Here is a 20250-nt window from a genome sequence, read left to right as displayed (position 1 = left end):
GTGCCCGGCCATAAAACTTTAATAAATGAGGAATTGCTTCTTATAGATGAGCAAAGAAAGTAGTTTCTTGAGATGGAATCTATTCCTGGTGAAGGTGCTATGAACATTGTTGAAATGACAACAAAGGATTTAGAATGTTACATAAATTCTGTTGATAAAGCAGTGGCAGGATTTGAGAAGACTGACTCCAATTTTGAAAGAAGTTCTGTGGGTAAATGCTATCAAACAGCATCACATGCGACAGAGAAATCTGTCATGAAAGGGAAGAGTTGATCAATGCAGCAATCTTTATTGTTGTCTTATTTTAAGAAATTGCCACAGTCATGCCAGCCTTCTGAACAACCATCCTGGTCAGTCAGCAGCCATCAATGTCAAGGCAAGACCCTCCAGCAGTAAAAGGATTTCAACTTGCCAAAGGCTCAGATGATAGTTAGCATTTTTTAGCAATAAAATATTTTTAATTAAGTTGTATACATTGTTTTATGAATATAATACTGGCATAACTTTTATGTGCACTGTGAACCAAAAAATCCATGTGACTCGCTTTATTGCGATATTTATTGCAGTGGTCTGGAACTGAACCCACAAGATTTCTAAGGTATGCCTCTATTTTAAGAATTAATGGCAAAAAAATCCTAAATTTGGTGAAAGACATAAACCTACAGATTCAAGGTGAGCAAATCACAAATAGGATAAACCTAAAGAAATCCATACCAAGACACATCATAATTTTAATCTTAAGAAAACTAAACCAGCCTGAGCAAGAGCGAGACCCCGTCTCTACTAAAAAAAAAAATAAAAAGAAATGATGTGGACAACTAAAAATATATAGAAAAAATTAGCCGGGTATGGTGGCACATGCCTGTAGTCCCAGCTACTTGGGAGGCTGAGGCAGTAGGATCACTTGAGCCCAGGAGTTTGAGGTTGCTGTGAGCTAGGCTGACGCCACGGCACTCACTCTAGCCAGGGCAACAGAGAGAGACTATGTCTCAAAAAAAAAAAAAAAAAGAAAAAGAAAACTAAAGACAAGAAATCCTAAAAGCAATCTGCCCACAGAGAGAAATGATGTAGTACCTATAGGGGAAAACAAATTCTAATGATAGTGTATTTCTCATTTAGAACCATGGAAGCCAAAAGGAAGTGGCACAGTATTTTTCAATTATTAAAAGAAAGGAACTGTCAACCACAATTCTATATCTGGCAAAACTATCTTTCAGGAAAGATATTCTCAGGTGAAGAAAATGAAAATAATTTGTTACCAGCAGACCTACCCTTAAAGACTATCTAAAAGATTGATTCCATATCTTGGCTATTGTGAATAGTGCTGCAGTCAATGAGTGTGCAGATGTCTCTTCGATATACTGATTTCATTTCCTTTGGATATATACCCAGCAGTGGGGTTGCTGGATCATATGGTAGTTTCATTTTTAATTTTTTGAGAAATCTCCATACTGTTTTCCATAATAGCTGTACTAATTTACATTCTCACTAATAGCGTGTAAGGGTTCCCTTTTCTTCACAATCTTGCCAACACTTACGTTTTTGTCTTTTTCATAATAGCCATTCTAACAGGAATGAACTAATATCTCATTGTGTTTTGATTTGTTTTTCCCTTGTGATTAGTGATATTGAGCTTTTTTTTTCCCCCTAGAGACAAGGTCTGGCTCTGTCACCCAGGTGGGAGTGTAGTGGCACTATCATAGCTCATTGTAACCTTGAACTCCTGGGCTCAACTTCCCAAGTAGCAGGACTACAGGCACATGCTACCACACCTGGCTAATTTTTTTTATTTTTGTAGACACAGAGTCTCACTATGTTGCCCAGGCTAGTCTCAAATTCCTGGCCTCAAGTGATCCTCCCACATCAGCCTCCCAAAGCACTGGGATTACAGGTGTGACCCACCATGCCCAGCATACTTTTTCATATCTGTTGGCCATTTGTATATCTTCTTATGAGAAAAGTCTGTTAGGTCTTTTGCCTATTTTTTTCATTGGGTTATTTGTTTTCTTACTATTGAGTTGCATTTCTTATATATTTTAGATATTAATCTCTTATAAGATGTATACTTTGCAAATATATTCTCCCAGTCTATAGGTTGCTTTTGACTCTGTTGATTGTTTCCTTTGCTGTGTAGAAGCTTTTTAATTTGATGTAATTCCATTTGTCTATTTTTACTTTTGTCGTGTGTGCTTTTGAGATCTTATCCAAAAAATCTGGGTATATATCAAAGGAAATGAAATCAGTGTGTCAAAGAGATATCTACATCCCATGTTTAAAGCAGCACTATTCACAGTAGCCGAGCTCTGGAATCAGCCTACGTGTCCATCAACAGGTGACTAGATAAAGAAAATATGCAAATATATATAATGGAATACTATTCAGCCATAAAAAAAGAGTGAAATCACATCATTTGCAACAACATGGATGAACCTGGAGGACATTATGTTAAGTGAATTAAGCCAGGCACAGAAAGACAAAGTGCTGCATGATCTCACTCATGTGGAATCTAAAAGAATTGATCTTATAGAAATTGAGAGTAGAATATTGGCTACCAGAGGCTGGGGGAATGAGGTTAGGGAGGGGGAGATGGAGAGATTGGTCAATAGGTACAATGTTACAGTTAGGTAGGAGGAATAAGTTCTGGAATTGTATTGCTACAGCAGAGTGACTGTAGTTAACAATAATGTATATTTAAAAATAGCTGGAAGAGAGGATTTTTAATGTTTGTACCACAAAGGAGTGACAAATTTTTAAGGTGATGGATATGCTTGTTACCCTGATTTGATTATTACATAATGTATGCATGTATCAAAACATTATGTTCTCCCCTGTAATAAGTATAAATACTACATGTGAGTCAAAAATCAAATAAAACTTTTAAAAAAAGAGTATCTAGGCCAGGCGTGGTGGCTAGCACTCTGGGAGGCCGAGGCGGGTGGATCGCTCAAGGTCAGGAGTTCGAGACCAGCCTGAGCAAGAGTGAAACTCCGTCTCTACTAAAAATAGAAAGAAATTATCTGATCAGCTAAAAATATATATATATAGAAAAAATTAGCCGGGCATGGTGGCGCATGCCTATAGTCCCAGCTACTTGGGAGGCTGAGGCAGGAGGATCGCTTGAGCTCAGGAGTTTGAGGTTGCTGTGAGCTAGGCTGACGCCACGGCACTCACTCTAGCCAGGATAACAGAGTGAGACTCTGTCTCAAAAAAAAAAAAAAAAAAAGTATCTAGAAGAAGCTCTTCAAACAGAAAGAAAATGTTAACAAAAGTTCTTTCCCCTTTTCAGAAGGGAAAGAACAATGGAGTGAATAAAAATAGGGATTAAATATAATAGACAATCCCCATGAGTTTCTTAAATCATATTTTGTTGAAGCAAAAATTATAACATCTTATTATAGTACTCAATATAGAGGAAATACTTGAGACCACTCTTATAAAAGTAGGGGGAAGAAAACAAAAGTGGAGGAGGGTAAAGGGATCTGAATGAAAGTAAGATTTCAGTGCTTCATATGAAGTTGTAAAACATAAATACCAATAAATTACCTATACATTGTAATACCTAGAGCAACCACTAAGAAAACTATATGAAGTGGTATACTCAGAAGCACTATAAGTAAATCCTAAAATATGTTCAGATAACCCACAGGAAGATAAAAAAAAAAGAGAGAGAGAGAAAAAGAGAAGCAGAGGAAACAAAAAGGAAACAAATAATAAAATGGCAGACTTAAGCATTAACATGTCATGAGCCACTGTGCCCAGCCAGGCAGTGGCAGATACAAAACTGCTCCCAGCCTGGCAGTGGCAGATACAAAACTGATACACCAGTTTTGTATCTCATGTTACCATCATAGCATCAAAAAATAGACATTCAGAGCCAAGGATGATGGCTCACACCTGTAATCCCAGCACTTTGGGAGGCCAAGGCAGGAGGATTGCTTGAGACTAGGAGTTCAATACCAGCTGCACAATATAGTGAGACCACATCTCTACAAAAAAAATATACGTTTAAATCACAGCCTGTAGTCAACAAATTATAGAGTGAAATAGTTGGTAACTTTTGTGATTTTAAACTTTTCTTTCTTTTTTGTGTGTATAGCAATGAAAACTACTGGATGTAACTTAGATAAGGTAAATATCCTTCCTAATGCCCTGATCACTCCACTCATATCAAGCAGTATGATTAAGAGTGAAGATGTTACTCCAATGGAAGTAACAGCAGAAAAAAGATCTTCCCCTATTTTTAAGGTAAGCTATATTGACTAGTGTCCCAACTCTTAACTTTACATACAAAAATTGCTGTATTTTCCTATTCCTTTGACTTTTTTTAATGCTTTGGATACACTTAATAAATTTTGCTTTTCAGAGTGAATGCTTTCTACTTCAACAAAATTGCACACAAAGTGACTGCCAATATACATTTTAACAAGGGAGGAATTATTCATAATATGTTGCTAGACCTGTGGGATGTGGGGTGTTAATGAAAGTACTATTTTAGCATTTTCAGAATTAGAGACTTTTCCCCCTAAGTCTTTTCCCATAACTCCCCCTCCCTTTTTTACTTGTTTCCCTCCCTATAATGTTAATGGTAAACCACAGATGGAGATTATTTTGATATCTGCTCTTCCAGAACCATAGAATCAATATGTTCTTATTACCCTTAATTTGCCAAAGCATATCAATAACTGATTACTCTTCTACTTCCTTGTTTGACTGTCTTTGCTTATAGTACATTGAAAAGATATATCCTGATGACGATCATACATCTTGTTATCACGCAGACTCACAGTCTTGCCCCCGTTCTCTAAATGATAATATAGAGTGGAAAGCTGGTCCTGTTTGTACTTTTAGAACAATAATAATTTTTGAAGTATCTTATGAGCTTATTTAACGTTTTTATATATTCATATTATTTGGGGGTTTTTATTTTTTAGACTACAAAGGCAGTTGGATCAACTCAGCAAACATTAGAAAATATCTCTAACATAGCAGGAAATGGTTCTTTTTCATCACCATCATCTTCCCACTTACCTTCTGAAAATGAAAAGCAGCAGCAGATTCAGCCCAAAGTGTACAACCCAGAGACCCTGACAACTATCCAAACACAAGACATCTCACAGCCTGGTACCTTTCCAGCAGTTTCTGCTTCTAGTCAACTGCCCAACAGCGATGCACTGCTGCAGCAGGCTACACAATTCCAGACCAGAGAATCTCAATCTAGAGAGGTATTACAGTCAGATGGCACAGTGGTTAATTTGTCACAACTGACTGAGGCGTCACAGCAACAGCAGCAGTCACCACTACAAGAACAAGCACAGACTTTGCAGCAGCAGATTTCATCAAATATTTTTCCATCACCAAATAGCGTGAGTCAGCTACAGAATACTATTCAGCAGTTGCAAGCAGGAAGCTTTACAGGCAGTACTGCTAGTGGCAGCAGTGGGAGTGTTGACTTGGTCCAACAAGTTTTAGAGGCACAACAACAGTTATCTTCAGTTTTATTTTCTGCTCCAGATGGTAATGAAAATGTTCAAGAACAGCTTAGCGCAGACATTTTTCAACAAGTCAGTCAAATTCAAAATAGTGTAAGCCCTGGAATGTTTTCCTCAACAGAGCCAACAGTCCATACCAGACCAGATAATTTAATACCTGGAAGAGCTGAAAGTGTTCATCCACAGACTGAAAACACATTGTCTAATCAACAACAGCAACAGCAGCAACAGCAAGTGATGGAATCATCAGCTGCAATGGTGATGGAGATGCAGCAGAGTATCTGCCAGGCAGCTGCCCAGATTCAGTCAGAGTTATTCCCTTCATCTGCTTCAGCAAATGGAAACCTTCAACAATCACCAGTTTACCAGCAGACTTCTCACATGATGAGTGCATTATCTACCAATGAGGACATGCAAATGCAGTGTGAATTGTTTCCTTCTCCACCTGCAGTTTCTGGAAATGAAACTTCTACAACCACCACACAGCAGGTTGCGACCCCTGGGACTACTATGTTTCAGACATCAAGTTCAGGAGATGGAGAAGAAACTGGAGCACAAGCAAAACAGATTCAGAACAGCGTCTTTCAGACCATGGTCCAGATGCAACATAGTGGGGACAATCAACCTCAAGTTAACCTTTTTTCATCTACAAAAAGTATGATGAGTGTTCAGAATAATAGTACCCAGCAACAAGGCAACAGTTTATTCCAGCAAGGTAGTGAGATGATGTCACTTCAATCTGGGAATTTTTTGCAGCAGTCTTCTCATTCACAGGCTCAGCTTTTTCATCCTCAAAATCCCATTGCCGATGCTCAGAACCTTTCCCAGGAAACGCAAGGTTCTATTTTTCATAGTCCAAATCCTATTGTCCACAGTCAGACTTCTACAACCTCCTCTGAACAAATGCAGCCTCCAATGTTTCACTCTCAAAGTACTATTGCTGTGTTACAGGGCTCTTCAGTTCCTCAAGACCAGCAGCCAACCAACATATTTCTTTCCCAGAGTCCTATGAATAATCTTCAGACTAATACAGTGGCCCAAGAAGAACAGATTTCATTTTTTGCATCACAGAACTCAATTTCTTCACTTCAGTCAACGTCAAACCCTGAACAACAAGCTGCTTTCCAGCAGCAAGCTCCAATATCACATATCCAGACCCCTATGCTTTCCCAAGAACAAGCACAACCCTCCCAGCAAGGTTTATTTCAGCCTCAGGTGTCCCTGGGCTCCCTTCCACCTAATCCAATTCCTCAAAACCAACAAGGAACAATTTTCCAGTCACAGCACTCAATAGTTGGTATGCAGAGTAACTCGCCATCCCAGGAGCAGCAGCAACAGCAACAACAGCAGCAGCAACAGCAACAACAACAGCAGAGCATTTTATTCAGTAATCAGAATACCATGGCTACAATGGCATCTCAGAAACAACCACCACCAAACATGATATTCAACCCAAATCAAAATCCAATGGCTAATCAGGAGCAACAGAACCAGTCAATTTTTCACCAACAAAGTAATATGGCCCCAATGAATCAAGAGCAGCAGCCCATGCAATTTCAGAATCAGTCCACAGTTTCCTCACTTCAGAACCCAGGTCCTACCCAATCTGAATCATCACAGACTTCCTTGTTCCATACCTCTCCTCAGATTCAGTTGGTACAAGGGTCGCCCAGTTCTCAAGATCAACAAGTAACACTCTTCCTCTCTCCAGCGTCCATGTCTGCATTGCAGACCAGTATAAACCAACAAGACATGCAACAGTCTCCTCTTTATTCCCCTCAGAACAACATGCCTGGAATCCAAGGAGCCACATCTTCACCTCAGCCACAGGCTACTTTATTTCACAACACTGCAGGAGGCACAATGAACCAACTACAGAATTCTCCAGGCTCATCTCAGCAGACTTCAGGAATGTTCTTATTTGGCATTCAGAATAGTAAGAACTTCTTTCTAATTTCTCATTACTTAATTGAAATGGTCAAATTATTATTATTAGAAGGAAGCAAAGTACAGTCGTTTTAAAAGCACAGATTGTAGTTTAGAAGTCTACAACTTACAGATTATGAGATCTTGTACAAAGTGACTTTCATGGACCTCAATTTTCACATCTAAAATGGTGATAATATTACATACTTGAAAAGGATAGTGAGAGAATTGAATATGGTAATATATAAAAATGTGTATTTGCCATTTTAAGCTATAAACTTGAAAGGGAAATGAAGTAAGAATGACAAATAATATCTCAGCCAATTGAAGTAAATAGTTTCTAAGGAGGTAGAAACCCATCTTTAATATATATACCAAGAAAATGATATAGGACTTAATGATATCTAAGCAAAAATGTATTTCTATATACTAAGAGGAAACCTAAGATGAATTTCAGAACCATTCTGTGAATACCTTTTTCTTGGACTATCAGGTATCTCACTTTTAATAGTACACTAGGTGAACACGGTAATGAATTTCCCCCAGCAACTAATAAATATCTTCTCATGAATCTTTATGAGTAAGGTATCTTCTATTTTCAATGTCTTTGCAGATTGTAGTCAGCTTTTAACCTCTGGACCAGCTACATTGCCAGATCAGTTGATGGCCATAAGTCAGCCAGGCCAACCACAAAACGAGGGCCAGCCACCTGTGACAACACTTCTTTCTCAGCAAATGTCAGAGAATTCTCCACTGGCATCCTCTATAAATACCAACCAGAACATCGAAAAGATTGATTTGCTTGTTTCATTGCAAAACCAAGGGAACAACTTGACTGGTTCCTTTTAACTGAATATGTAAGTATTTTTTGGCTTCTTATTGAACAGCATCAAATTTTATTCTTTTTAAAGATTTTGGTTAAGTAATAGTTTAATTTCTAATCTTTTAAAATATTTCTTCCTCATAAAATGATACTTTTTTACTCTGAATAAATTACTCTGAGTGATCACTTTTATCACTTATGATCATATTGTTAATCAGGGTGAGCATCCCTAGTTTGAAAATCCAAAATCTGAAATGCTCCAAAATCTGAAACTTTTTGAGTGCCAACGTGACACCAAAAGTGAAAGAATCCACACCTGACCTCATGTGATGGATCACAGTTAAAACCCAGGTGTACAACTCCTTATTTAGCATCCCTCCTAGCCCCCTTTAGCTGTGATATATCTTTTTAGGTGTACCTGAAACATAAATGGATTTTGTGTTTAGACTTGGGTCCCCTTCCATATATATCTCATTATGTATATGCACATGTTCCAAAATCTGAAACACTTCTGATCCTAAGCATAACCTATAAAGATAACCTATATTGGGCATTCCTTCTGGCTCTACGCATCTTTGCCTTGGACTAACAGAACATCTGATGAGTGTGCAGAATGTGTTTCCTTTGTACTATATATTGGATATGATCACATCTCACTTCTCCCTTCTTCAAGAAATAAATATTGAGTCAGAAAAGTCCATGGAAGAACAAATATGATACATTTCTTTAGGATCATTCAGGGTGACAGGAACTTTATAAATGTTTTCCCTCCCTTGTGAGTTGTATTAAACTTTTTCCTTTTTTTAGAAATTCCACGAAGAAAATCCTGATTCCAAGATGTCCTGAGATCTTATGGTTCCATGAGGATTACTGAACTGTTACTTTAAAAACAAAATATGAAAAACCATATTTGAGTAAATGGATAGATTTTACTCTGGCTGCAAAAGAGCACATCTATGCTGTCTGTTGCAGTGATTAGCCATCAATGATAATATGTTCATATTTTATATTCCTAATAACAGTGATGACTGAGAACCAATTTGAGTTTCCAGCTGACAGAATTAATTATTGCTATTTTCCTAGGTGTGATTTCTTTAAAAGTAAAGTTTAATTTCAAGGCTGGACCACTCAGTTATTATTGCTATTAGAAAATAATATTTGTTGTGTTTACTTTTGTTCTTCATTTTCTTCTGCATTGTTTTAGTCAAGCAATGGCTTTTGAAAAAGCAAAATTCAATAATAACTATAGCTGTGATTTTTTTCAATATAAAAAAGCACAGCTGTTGGCCAAAGTGAAGGAATCTTTTTTCAGTTTTTATGGAGAAACTGAAGGGGTAACATTCTGAGAAATAAGCTGTCTTAAGAACTCTATGCAGATAAGAGGACTCTTGATTTAACACAAAGGCAGACAACACACAAAACTGGGGACAGCTGGAATGCTATTGATTTTATTTTTCAGAGAGTTGTTAATTCTCTGTGTTTCTACTAAGGGGTTTAGCCATAACTGTGCATAGAAAAATACTTATCTTGCTCTATAAAAAAATGAAGGGGATAATATATGGTGAATTATGTTCTGATATCCTCCTACAGTAGTTTAAAACTGACAGAATGATTTGAGTCTGTTTTCTTCTTAACCCAGTCTTAGGCTGGTATTCCCTTTTTATATGCATCTATATTACTTTCCACCTCTTTTTTCACTTTATTTTAAACAAGTATTAATATACTACTGGCTTTGTGACCCTGTAGCAACTTAAAGGAAAAGGCCATTTTAGGGTGACCAAGCAATCCTGCAGCACAAGACAGGAAGTACTCTTTTGGGAATTATGGGGAGTTGATTCCTGAGAAACAATGTATTTTTTTCCCCATGAACGGTGCTGTTCTGAAGTCTTCAAATTTTTCCCTCTAATTAGAAAACAGTGTAAATTTTAATTGGAAAAAAAAAAAAAAGACAAACTAAAATTTCTTGAAACATCACTTCTCCCTGAGCTTCAGTGAGTATAAATTCACTTGTCACCTCAGTGCTTTACTTGGTCACTTAACCTGATGGTTTCCACAAGCCTTAGGCTTTACAGGGTCATATGATTGACTTAAAAATGAAGAATTAACTGTGTTACATCTATACAGAGCAAAATAACACACTCCAGAACTTGCAGTTGTAGCATTAGTTATACAATTTGGGTGTTCTTGCCACCCACGGGATGCCTGCTTCTCACTACCACCTGTGTCTGGACATGTGCTTATGTCTCGTTTTCCTTTTGGCATGTGGAGAGCTGTCAATGCAATACAAGGCCAACATGTATGTGACTTCAGTATGTTGATATAATGTTTTGGTGTTCTTGTCTGTTTCATTTATTTGTTAAGTGTACAAAAAATAGCCTGTTAATTGTTGTTGAAGGCTACTTTTCTGTTCAATTTTTTTTTTCTATCCTATACATTTAGTTGAACTGTGTGGAATTGTGGTGTTGGTTTTGTTTATACAGCCAGATTTTTCCTTCTTTTTGTGATGGTCTTTGTTGTTTGAATGTGCTCTTCTAATTTGTTTTTTTCTTTCTTCTCATGTATACTTCCCTCCACCCCAACCCTTTCTTTCTTTCTCTCTCTGATTGAGAGGCATTGAATTACGTTTTCAGTAGTACAGGCTTCTTGCCGATATGAAGGGAACTTTTCAGAAAGAGACCTACTCTGGGTCATTTAATTTTGAATACAGTTTTCAATCGTTCAAGTTTTGGATGGTTTATATCTAATGTGTGTTTCATTTTTTTGGAAAGCTATATTTTGTATTTAGGAAATGGTATACTATTTTGCTATTTGTACTGAGTGAGTACATTGGCATAAATATAGAAATTTATATATATACATATATATAAACTATTCTTTTTTGCCACACATTTTTGTGGTAAATTTGTGAGTTTGTCTGATGTTCTACCACAACGTGGCGTCTGATAACAGTGAGGGGGGGTTTGTTATGTCTTTATTGAGTATTTAAGTATCTTTTGAAACAAATGACCTGTTCATCTGTGGCCATTCCATCAGGCAGTTCCTTGGTGTTATTAGTGGGCTAAAGGCAGCTTACTGTGTGTTTGCTGGATCTTTCACTCAGCAAAATGTTAAAGTAAGGAAACCCATTGAGGCGGTTATGTCAAATGGTGTTTCACAAGAATGAGCCATTCAGTCTTTGCTCACTATATATTTAATATTTTATTGTTGTTATTATTAATTGGCTTTCTGTATCCTATGCCTTTTATTTATAAAGACACTAAAAAAAACCCCATGTTTGTAATTTTAATAACATTTTCCCCATCTTGTAATGTCCAGAGCTACTTTATAAATTCTTTGAACCAAAAGTATTTTCCTCAATATATCTCTTCTCCCTCGGCCCCTATCGGGAAAAATTACCCAATATAGTTCAGGTTATGAGAAGGATCAGCTACACAATCCAGTGCTTCAGTTTTAAAATATAAACTCTAACCCTAGAGCAGGATTGACTGTAATGTCAGACAAAGCAAACCCAGCAGGTATAAAAAGAAAAAATAGACATTAAAAAATGTTAAGCTTTTTTTCTGAATTTTTTTTTCTAAGAAAAATCATAGGAGACTCAAGAAGTCTATTTGTTCACCAGGTTCTAATTAGAATAATTGTTAATACTGCACTATGGGTGAAGTGGTGGCAAGAAGACTGGCTTGTGTGCTGACTTCTGTGGTTTAGCAAGAGGTTTATCACTGTAAAATGCTGATTGGCAATGCCAAGTCACTGGGACCAATTTTCTGTTTTATAATACCTAAGTTTAGAACAGAACATACACCTGAACTGTAGTGGTTGGATTGGATGGAGGCAGAAAACCCAATTTTTATTCTCATAAATTCTGTGGTTATTTATACAAGGGCTGTGCTATGCTACCATATTCTTATTCAATAATAATAGATTTTTTTTTTTACATTGTTAAATGTTCCTTACCCCTAAAGGTCAATGTTAAGTACAACATTCTGATTTGGTTACAAAGAGTATTTTTCTTCTTATTGAAGCTCAGTGGTTGATAGTTGTGCTAATAATGCAGTTTCCTGGTTACTCTTACAAGTTATAGCTACATACAGGAGAGACTCAGTGAGCCAGCAAAGGCCATGGAAACAATTTATTAAATTTATTTATGGCAGAAGGACCTAAATAAACTGTGAACCACATTTTATTTCTTTATATTGTTACATTCAATTGTTCCTGCTTTCAACAACTCACATTAATGCTTGGAGCTGTGTGTGTGTGTGTGTGTGTGTGTGTGTGTGTGTGTGTGTGTTTTATTCCTTACTGTCATTCCATTATATATCCACACCAACATGGGAGAAGATAATTAGAAGTCATATTTCACCTCTGAGCTTTATCGTGTTACCTTTATGTTTAGAATATCATGCTGTTTTTAGCCAATGCAAATCTGTTTTACCCAGTCTCCCTAGAATAGGTTGTTTAAAAGGGCTTTGTTTATTATATTAGCAGTATTAATGAGAGATCTTTCTTTTTCCTTCTTCCCTCCCTCCTTCCTTCCTTGCATCCATCCATCCATGCTTTTTTTTATTTTTTGTAGTATCATATGAGATGTAGTTTGGAATTTCATTCTAGTACATTTCCTGCCCATCACAACCTCAGCTAATCTACCTAGGAAAAATAGTGTCAAAAGAAATGAGAAAGATGTGTCTGAGTCCCTCCAGAACTAAGAGAATAATTCTTTTTGACCATTTAAGCCATTATAAATGCTTGTTTTGGAAAAGTAAAATCTATTATATACATCAACGAATAATGATCAGAATAAAATGATTTAATTATTAAAGTCTCAAATTTTACACGGTTATAAATTTTCACTTGGAGTAGTAATCTAAGAATTTTTCATTTTTCTGGTGAAATTTTCTGTTCTAATATCTATTTCCTGTTTTTTTTAATTAATTGAAAATTGTATGAGATCTGTTAGCTTTACTCTGCTTTGTGACCATAGGCTTCATCTCTAACCAAGACAGCTGTCTTTCCTCTGCATGCCTTTGGTTATAAGGAGGGACTCAGTATGGAGAGACTGTGTAGTTCAGGAGATAAATTAGAAAAATAAGTCAGAGTAAGTACCCTAGTAAATGGGTTAGTAGGATCGTGTAACACGTATTAAAAAGAGGTTTTCTCTGCCTTGTTTGTGTCGCTAGAACTATACTGTGGAGATAATGTTCATAATGTAGTAAATATCAGAATAATATCTATAGTATCATTTGTGGATGGTCCCAGTGTTTTAATTACTTCTTTAATCCTCATTTAATTTTATGCCATTCTAGCCTCTTTTACTAATAAAGTTCTGTTTTTACTCCACTTTTCTCTTTCAGGAAGTTTTTTAAATTAATATTTTATATTTAGATAAAATGCTTATGGAAAAGTGCCTTTTTACCATAATAGTGCTCCCTTCTTATAATTTTATTTTTCATTATTGCCAAAAACATATAAACAAATGGTTTTAACAGGTCTCAACTTTCACTTTTTCCATTTAGCCATTCTTTTCTCCATTTCTTCATCACCATAAGAAACAACTTCATAAGTCCCTTTGGCTTAAGAATAGAAGGATGCATTGCTAGAATTGTTTCTTTGGGGAGGGTAAAAGATTACAGAATTATACTATTTAGGCTTTATACCAGTTCTAAATTTTTCTTCATCTCAACAAACTAGTGATAGGTCTTATCTAAATACTAATGAGAATTTTACTATCTTTGAGATTTCATGCACACAAATGTGTGTAAATTTCAACAAGGAAGTGTTTAAAGCATTTTCTCTGATCTTAGATGAACATAAATTCCTACTAAAGCATAGTTTAAGTGAGTCCAGGTAATGTCAATTTTTTTTAACTAGACAGGGCAAAGTTGTTCATTTTAATGTACTTATCAGAACCTCAGTTAATTTGCCTAGGGAAAAAAGTGTCAAAGGAAATGAGGTAGAAGTTATATCTGAGTCCCTGTAGACTTAAGATAATAATTCCTTTCAGCCAGATACAGTTGGATTTAGTGCCCTGGTTTTTGTTAATTTTGCCTCTATTCCAGCTCCTTAACACAATGATGGTGCTTGAAGAAGGGGCCATGAGCAACAGGTCAGGATAGTAGTACCTTTGGGATAGAGCAACTTTCCCCATGCAGGTATTTTTGTGACTGTTAGTGGCACTGAAGACTGCAAACTTTTTATGCAATATTCTTAATACCCTATTGATATTATGCACTTTAATCATTCCAAAGAAGCCAAGAATGCTGTATAGAGATGATTCCTGCTTAATGAATACATGTTACCTATTTAGAATATTATGTCCCATTTTCTTTTTAATAGCCAACTTAGTATAAGAGTTATGTGGATATTTTCTAAAATGACCATATAGTAGAACTGAAGACTCTATAAGGGGAAATGATTACACTTTTCTAAAATCATTTTAGAAACATTACAGTATTCAGCTTCTAATTTGTGTTTGAGAGTTCATTAAAACCAGCCTTCTTTCTATATATTTTGTTTCATGTATATAAGAACATTACAGTATATCATTTTCTATATGTGTAGTTTTTGCAAATCAGTGGTTCTCAAAGTATAATCCTCAGTCCACCAGCTAGCATTAGTATCACCTGGGAACTAGTCAGAAATACAAATTCTTTTTTTTTTTTTTTTTTTTTTGAGACAGAGTCTCACTGTGTTGCCCGGGCTAGAGTGCCGTGGCGTCAGCCTAGCTCAGAGCAACCTCAAACTCCTGGGCTCAAGCAATCCTTCTGCCTCAGCCTCCCGAGTAGCTGGGACTACAGGCATGTGCCACCATGCCCGGCTAATTTTTTCTATATATTTTTAGTTGTCCAATTAATTTCTTTCTATTTTTAGTAGAGATGGGGTCTCGCTCTTGCTCAGGCTGGTTTCGAACTCCTGAGCTCAAACAATCTGCCTGCCTCGGCCTCCCAGAGAGCTAGGATTACAGGCTTGAGCCACCACGTCCGGCCCAGAAATACAAATTCTTGGGCCCCATCCCACACATACTGAACCAGAAACTCTGGAGTGGGGGCCCAGCAATCCGTGTTATAACGAGCCCTCCAGGTGATTCTGATGCACAGTAAGGTTTAAGAATCACTGATATAAACTGTATCTAGAGAGAGCTAGAAAGGTTTCTTTTTTCCCACTCAGATACAGTTATACATTATTCTTTATGTAAATTCAGCTTAACCTGGTTAAAGATTTATTGGCAATGATAATTCTCAGTACTCCCTATAGAAATACAGTATATTTTATATACATATACAGTTAGTCTAGTTATCGATAATTCAGTTAACTTAGTTTGGCATTTTCCTACCGCTTACTAAAAAGTTTACATTAAATGACATTTAAATATATAGGTGCAGTGTTCTATATTTATTTTAATTGTCATGACATTTAAGTAGCTAATATAATTGACGGGTGCTAAAGTCTCCTGTTTATCCATAAAATGGGTACATTTTGGGCAGTGTAATACAAGATTTCTTCTCATTGCCTCATACTTTACCAGCAGACCACAGTTTTGCTCTGGCTAGACCAACTCTCAGAACAAAATTATCATTCCTTGTATTTATATTTGTATCTGAAATAGTAAATAAGACGGCTGGCCAGGTCACCATAGCACCTTATTTAATTTCTTTTTTTAATAGGCAAAACTTCTTTAAAAGTAGCTTGCTTTGTATAAGAACTAATGCAATAGAGATATAGCTGTTCTTGAGCTTATACTGCAGATAAGAATTATTTACTAAAATAAATATTAAACAAGATAATGCATTATATAATTTGGGCATTTCTCCTTTCTCAATTTTATGCATCATGGTAAATATAAACTAACCACAAGATAGGTAGATTTATTCATTCACTTTAATCTCCTGTGCAATTCAGTACCTCTATTATTGTTCTAATCTTCCTCCCATTGTTTACAAATCAATTAGTTAACTTATGAAAGAAAAATTTACATTTCAGAATAAAAATAAATGTATACTCACTTTATAAAAATCACCACTGCTATCTTTCCTTAATACTAGCAGTGGAAATGTTAAGTGGCTTACTCTAAAAACTTTGGTGCTGGCAAATACATAGGCAAACTGTTGGGAAATGCTGTAGTTACATTCCTCCTTTCTAATTTCTTTTTCCCCTCTTCCCCACTTAATTGCACATATTCCTGTACCCAAGGCATTCTACCACAATTCTGCTCAACTCCAATTTATGATCTCTCCTTTAAAACTTACATGTTTAACCATATCACCCTGCTTGCTCACTCACATTCTCTCTCCCTCCCTCCCTCCTCTCTTTTCCAGAAGTCACTTGCCCGGTTGGAAATATTTTGTAGGGATTGCTTATTATTATTATTTTAGCTGATGAACCTCAGGACAACACACACACACACACACACACACACACACACACACGATCTCAGATGTTTGAGTGGATTTGGAGTCAAACTTCTGTGTCCAAGAAAGAACTGTCCTGCACTGAAGTGATTGGTGATTTTGATAGTTACAGACTGATTCCAGTGAACTTGAGCTAATTTCTTTTGATCTAATGAATGTATCTGCTCACTTTGTTCCCTTACTTCTAATGGATAAGCTCCAAGTAGTTGCTAAATTTTTGGCAACTTTGAGTTTCATTCACTTCTTTTTCTTAGTCTTTTAATAAGTATACTACAAATATTTCATTAACCTGTTCTCAAGTGGTTTAGCTACCAATCTGCCATTTAAATTTTTAATTTTATTTGCTTGAGCACACTGATCGACCACTGAACTGCCTTCTTCCATTGTCCTGCAATGATACAAGGGTTACATTTTTGTGTATATGGCTTTCATAGTGGGGATTTCAGAGCACTGATACCAGATATTTTCAGTTTGTTCTCTGGGGGAATTTCATTTGCATCTATGTTTTTAGCTATCTGTGATAACTTGTTAAATATTAAAAAGATATTTTGCTTCTATTGGAACATTTGTATACTCGCAACTATATTTCTGTAAACAGCTGCAGTCAAAAATAAAACATTGAAAGTTTTCATTTTGCAGTGGGTAACTGTCTTTTTTCCTCAAACTTTGTGAATGAATTCATGTACTTGAATGACAATTTTGAGCAACATGAGTATGTGGCTGAAATTATAAAATCATTAGGGAAGACGTATGAAATATAGAAATATTTCTGAGTAGTTATTTTGTGCCTACCATTTTTCCAGGGAGAGTACAAGTGATTTAGTGTTATAGAATTTTTGTTATTTTTACTTAATTTAAATATTTCTTGTTTATAAAGCAATACATACACATGAGGTGCTTTTGATGAAAACCAAGTCTCCCCACCCCTGAGTCCCACACCCAGAGGCAATCTCTTTTTATTCTTTTGGTAGTTATTTCACATCTCTAAGTTAGTGTTTACCAGAGTATCGTACATATAACCAGTAGTGGTACTCAGAATGATTTCAGGTGATACATGGATAAACATTGTAAATATTATTTTTAAACTTACATGCATAAGTGTTTTAATGTTCATTAGAAAAAACATAATGCGTCCACCTACCAGACTAAGGGGGAAAAAGTGAGTCAAATAAAAGAAAAAAATGCTAATATAGGTTATATATATATATATATATCATAAATATGTTACATAAATAACTGAGGCTTAAGAGACACTGCTTTAGAGAGTATGCTTATGCCTTCTTATCAAATACAGACAGTATGTGTTGATTCTGTGAAGGAATGACAATTTTTAACACATCCAAATGTATACATCTAAATGAGTTGTCACTTAAGAGGCCATATGTATAGTTTAACAATGCTGCCATTGTTCTAAATACAGTATGTTTAAAAGTTGTCTTTTCGTATTTATTGACTTCAACAGCACCGAAAAGGAGTAATAACCAAATGAAATTTAATAAGTATTTATTATAAACATCAAGTTATATACTTTGGTCCAGAAAAATAGCATCTGTGGGCAAAACACTCATCCGAAGATAGGACTACAATGGTGATGGGGCTGCCAGAAAAACTGATGGAATCTCCAGTTACACAGTTGGACAGTATCCCTAATAAGAGAGGTATTTGTCCGGTTTTACTGCAAGCTGGTAAGAGCCCTACTCTGTCATCTTGTAAGGAACAGACAGATTCTCAGCAGTCATATAAGCATAGAAGAGAACTGGAACATCATTTATCCCTGCTTAGGACACAATAGGGACTCTGGAAATAAAAAGCAACTATAGTTTCTCAACAGCAACACTAACTAACGGTCTTACTCTCAGAAAAAGGGGTTGCTACTCATGTTCTATTTCATGGTGCCATTGTCTCTGCTTCTACTGAGGCAGTATCATAGTATATAAAAGCATGGGCTCTTGAGTTTGCCTACTGTGTAACCTCCATTCCTCAATTTCCTTTTCTATAAAGTGGAAACAATAATATAAGCCACCTTGTAGGGTTGTTACAAGAGTTAAATACATTAATCCATATATAATAAAATTACTTAGTTCCTGGCACACAGTGAAGTGCCCTCATAAGTATTACCTTGTGTCAGTATTACTAGTCCTAATACTACTATGCTTTTCTGTCTCTTGTGCCCTACTTCCCATATCCTTTTGTGTATTAGTCTATTTTCTGTTGCTTATAACAGAGTATCTGAAACCGGGTAATCTATTTAAAAAAGGAATTTGTGTCTTACAGTAATAGAGGCTGAGAAGTCACAGGTCGAAGGGCCACATCTGGTGAGAGCCACCTTCTTGGTGGGGACTCTGAAGTGTCCTGAAGTGGTGCAGGCTATCACATGGCAATGGGGGCTGAGCATGTTAAGGTGCTCTGATCTCTCTTCCTCTTTTGAAGCTATCAGTTCTCCTCCCATGATAAAACTCATTAATCTATTAACCCATTAACCCATGAATACAGTAATCCATGAGGACACAGCCATCATGATCCACTCACCTCTTAAAGGCCTAACCTCTCAAAATTGCCACATTGGGGATTAAATTTCAACACGAGTTTTGGAGGGGGACAAATAGTCAAACCATAGCCATTTTGCTTTTTCAAAGATATGTCCCCCTCAGCAACAAAAGTTTTTCTCTTAATCATTTCCATTGGTATATAAATTTGTTGTGTCTCTTATCTCTTAAAAAATCATAAATAATTTTCTTTGATTATACATCCCCCTGCACATTATTTGTACTTCTCCTTCCATTCTTTCTTGAACTCACTCTAATAAGGCTTTCATCACACCACTCTACTGAAATAGTGCTTGTTAAAATCACCAATGAATGACCTCCACATGGCCAAGTCCAATGATCAATTCCCAGACTTCATCTTACTTCGTTTCTCAGCAGTATTTGATACCCTTGATCACTCTCTCCTTGAAACATTTTCTTCACTTGGCTTTCAGGACACCACACTCAGCTGTCCCTTTTCCCTGGCACCATCTTTTCACTCTCATTTTACCTAACATTGGAGAGCCTCAGAGGTCAATCATCAAATCTCTTCTCTATCATAACTCAACTCCTATGTGATCTCATCCAGTCTCATTGTTTTAGATACCATCTATATGTTGAAGATTTCCAAATGTGTATCTGTGGCCATAAATTCTCCCTTGACTCCAGGCTCTTAGTATCCAACTGCCTCCTTGACACCTGGCTGTCTTAAAAGACATCTTAAACATAACACGTCTGAAGCCAAATTCTGATTTTACCCTTCCTACTCCCCACTCCTGCCCCAAATACTCTTTGCAGATTTTTCCTGATCTAAGTCAGGCCCCCAAATCCAAAGGTGTTTTGGAAGAAGAGATTCTATTTGCTAAGATGAGGAAGAATCTGCTGCTTCTTCCTGGCATTTATCACCAGACTACTGTTCTTCATGAGAACACAAACTCCATCAGGACAGGTACTTTGTTTTGTTCACTGCTGTGTCCCCAATGCCTAGGAGTGCCTGGCCCATTGATTGGATAAATCAGAATAAACACTGCTCCCGTAGCATTTATTTACAGCATTTTCTGTTTTTCTTGATTTCTTTTTTTTTT

At 36.3% G+C, this 20250-nt stretch overlaps 1 protein-coding gene across 2 annotated transcripts in view; it reads left to right on the top strand.

Moving 5' to 3' along the window:
• Window positions 1-10156, top strand: part of NFAT5 (nuclear factor of activated T-cells 5, tonicity-responsive) — a 130838-nt gene extending 120682 nt beyond the window's left edge. Inside the window, exons 12-15 of one of the 2 annotated variants that reach the window (XM_012660504.1) lie at window positions 4097-4245; window positions 4932-7425; window positions 8029-8272; window positions 9046-10156. In XM_012660504.1, coding sequence (XP_012515958.1) covers window positions 4097-4245; window positions 4932-7425; window positions 8029-8264 — 2879 coding nt within the window. In that variant the 3' untranslated portion in view covers window positions 8265-8272; window positions 9046-10156. The remainder of the gene's footprint in view (window positions 1-4096; window positions 4246-4931; window positions 7426-8028; window positions 8273-9045) is intronic. The other variant, XM_012660505.1, reaches the window with a different exon arrangement.
• The last annotated feature ends 10094 nt before the right edge of the window (window positions 10157-20250 follow it).

Source organism: Propithecus coquereli, unplaced genomic scaffold (genome assembly GCF_000956105.1).
Source record: "Propithecus coquereli isolate 6110/MARCELLA unplaced genomic scaffold, Pcoq_1.0 Scaffold67, whole genome shotgun sequence".
Lineage (NCBI taxonomy): Eukaryota > Metazoa > Chordata > Mammalia > Primates > Indriidae > Propithecus > Propithecus coquereli.
The sequence above is the reverse complement of the archived record's forward strand: the minus strand, read 5'-3'. Positions and strand labels throughout refer to the sequence as shown.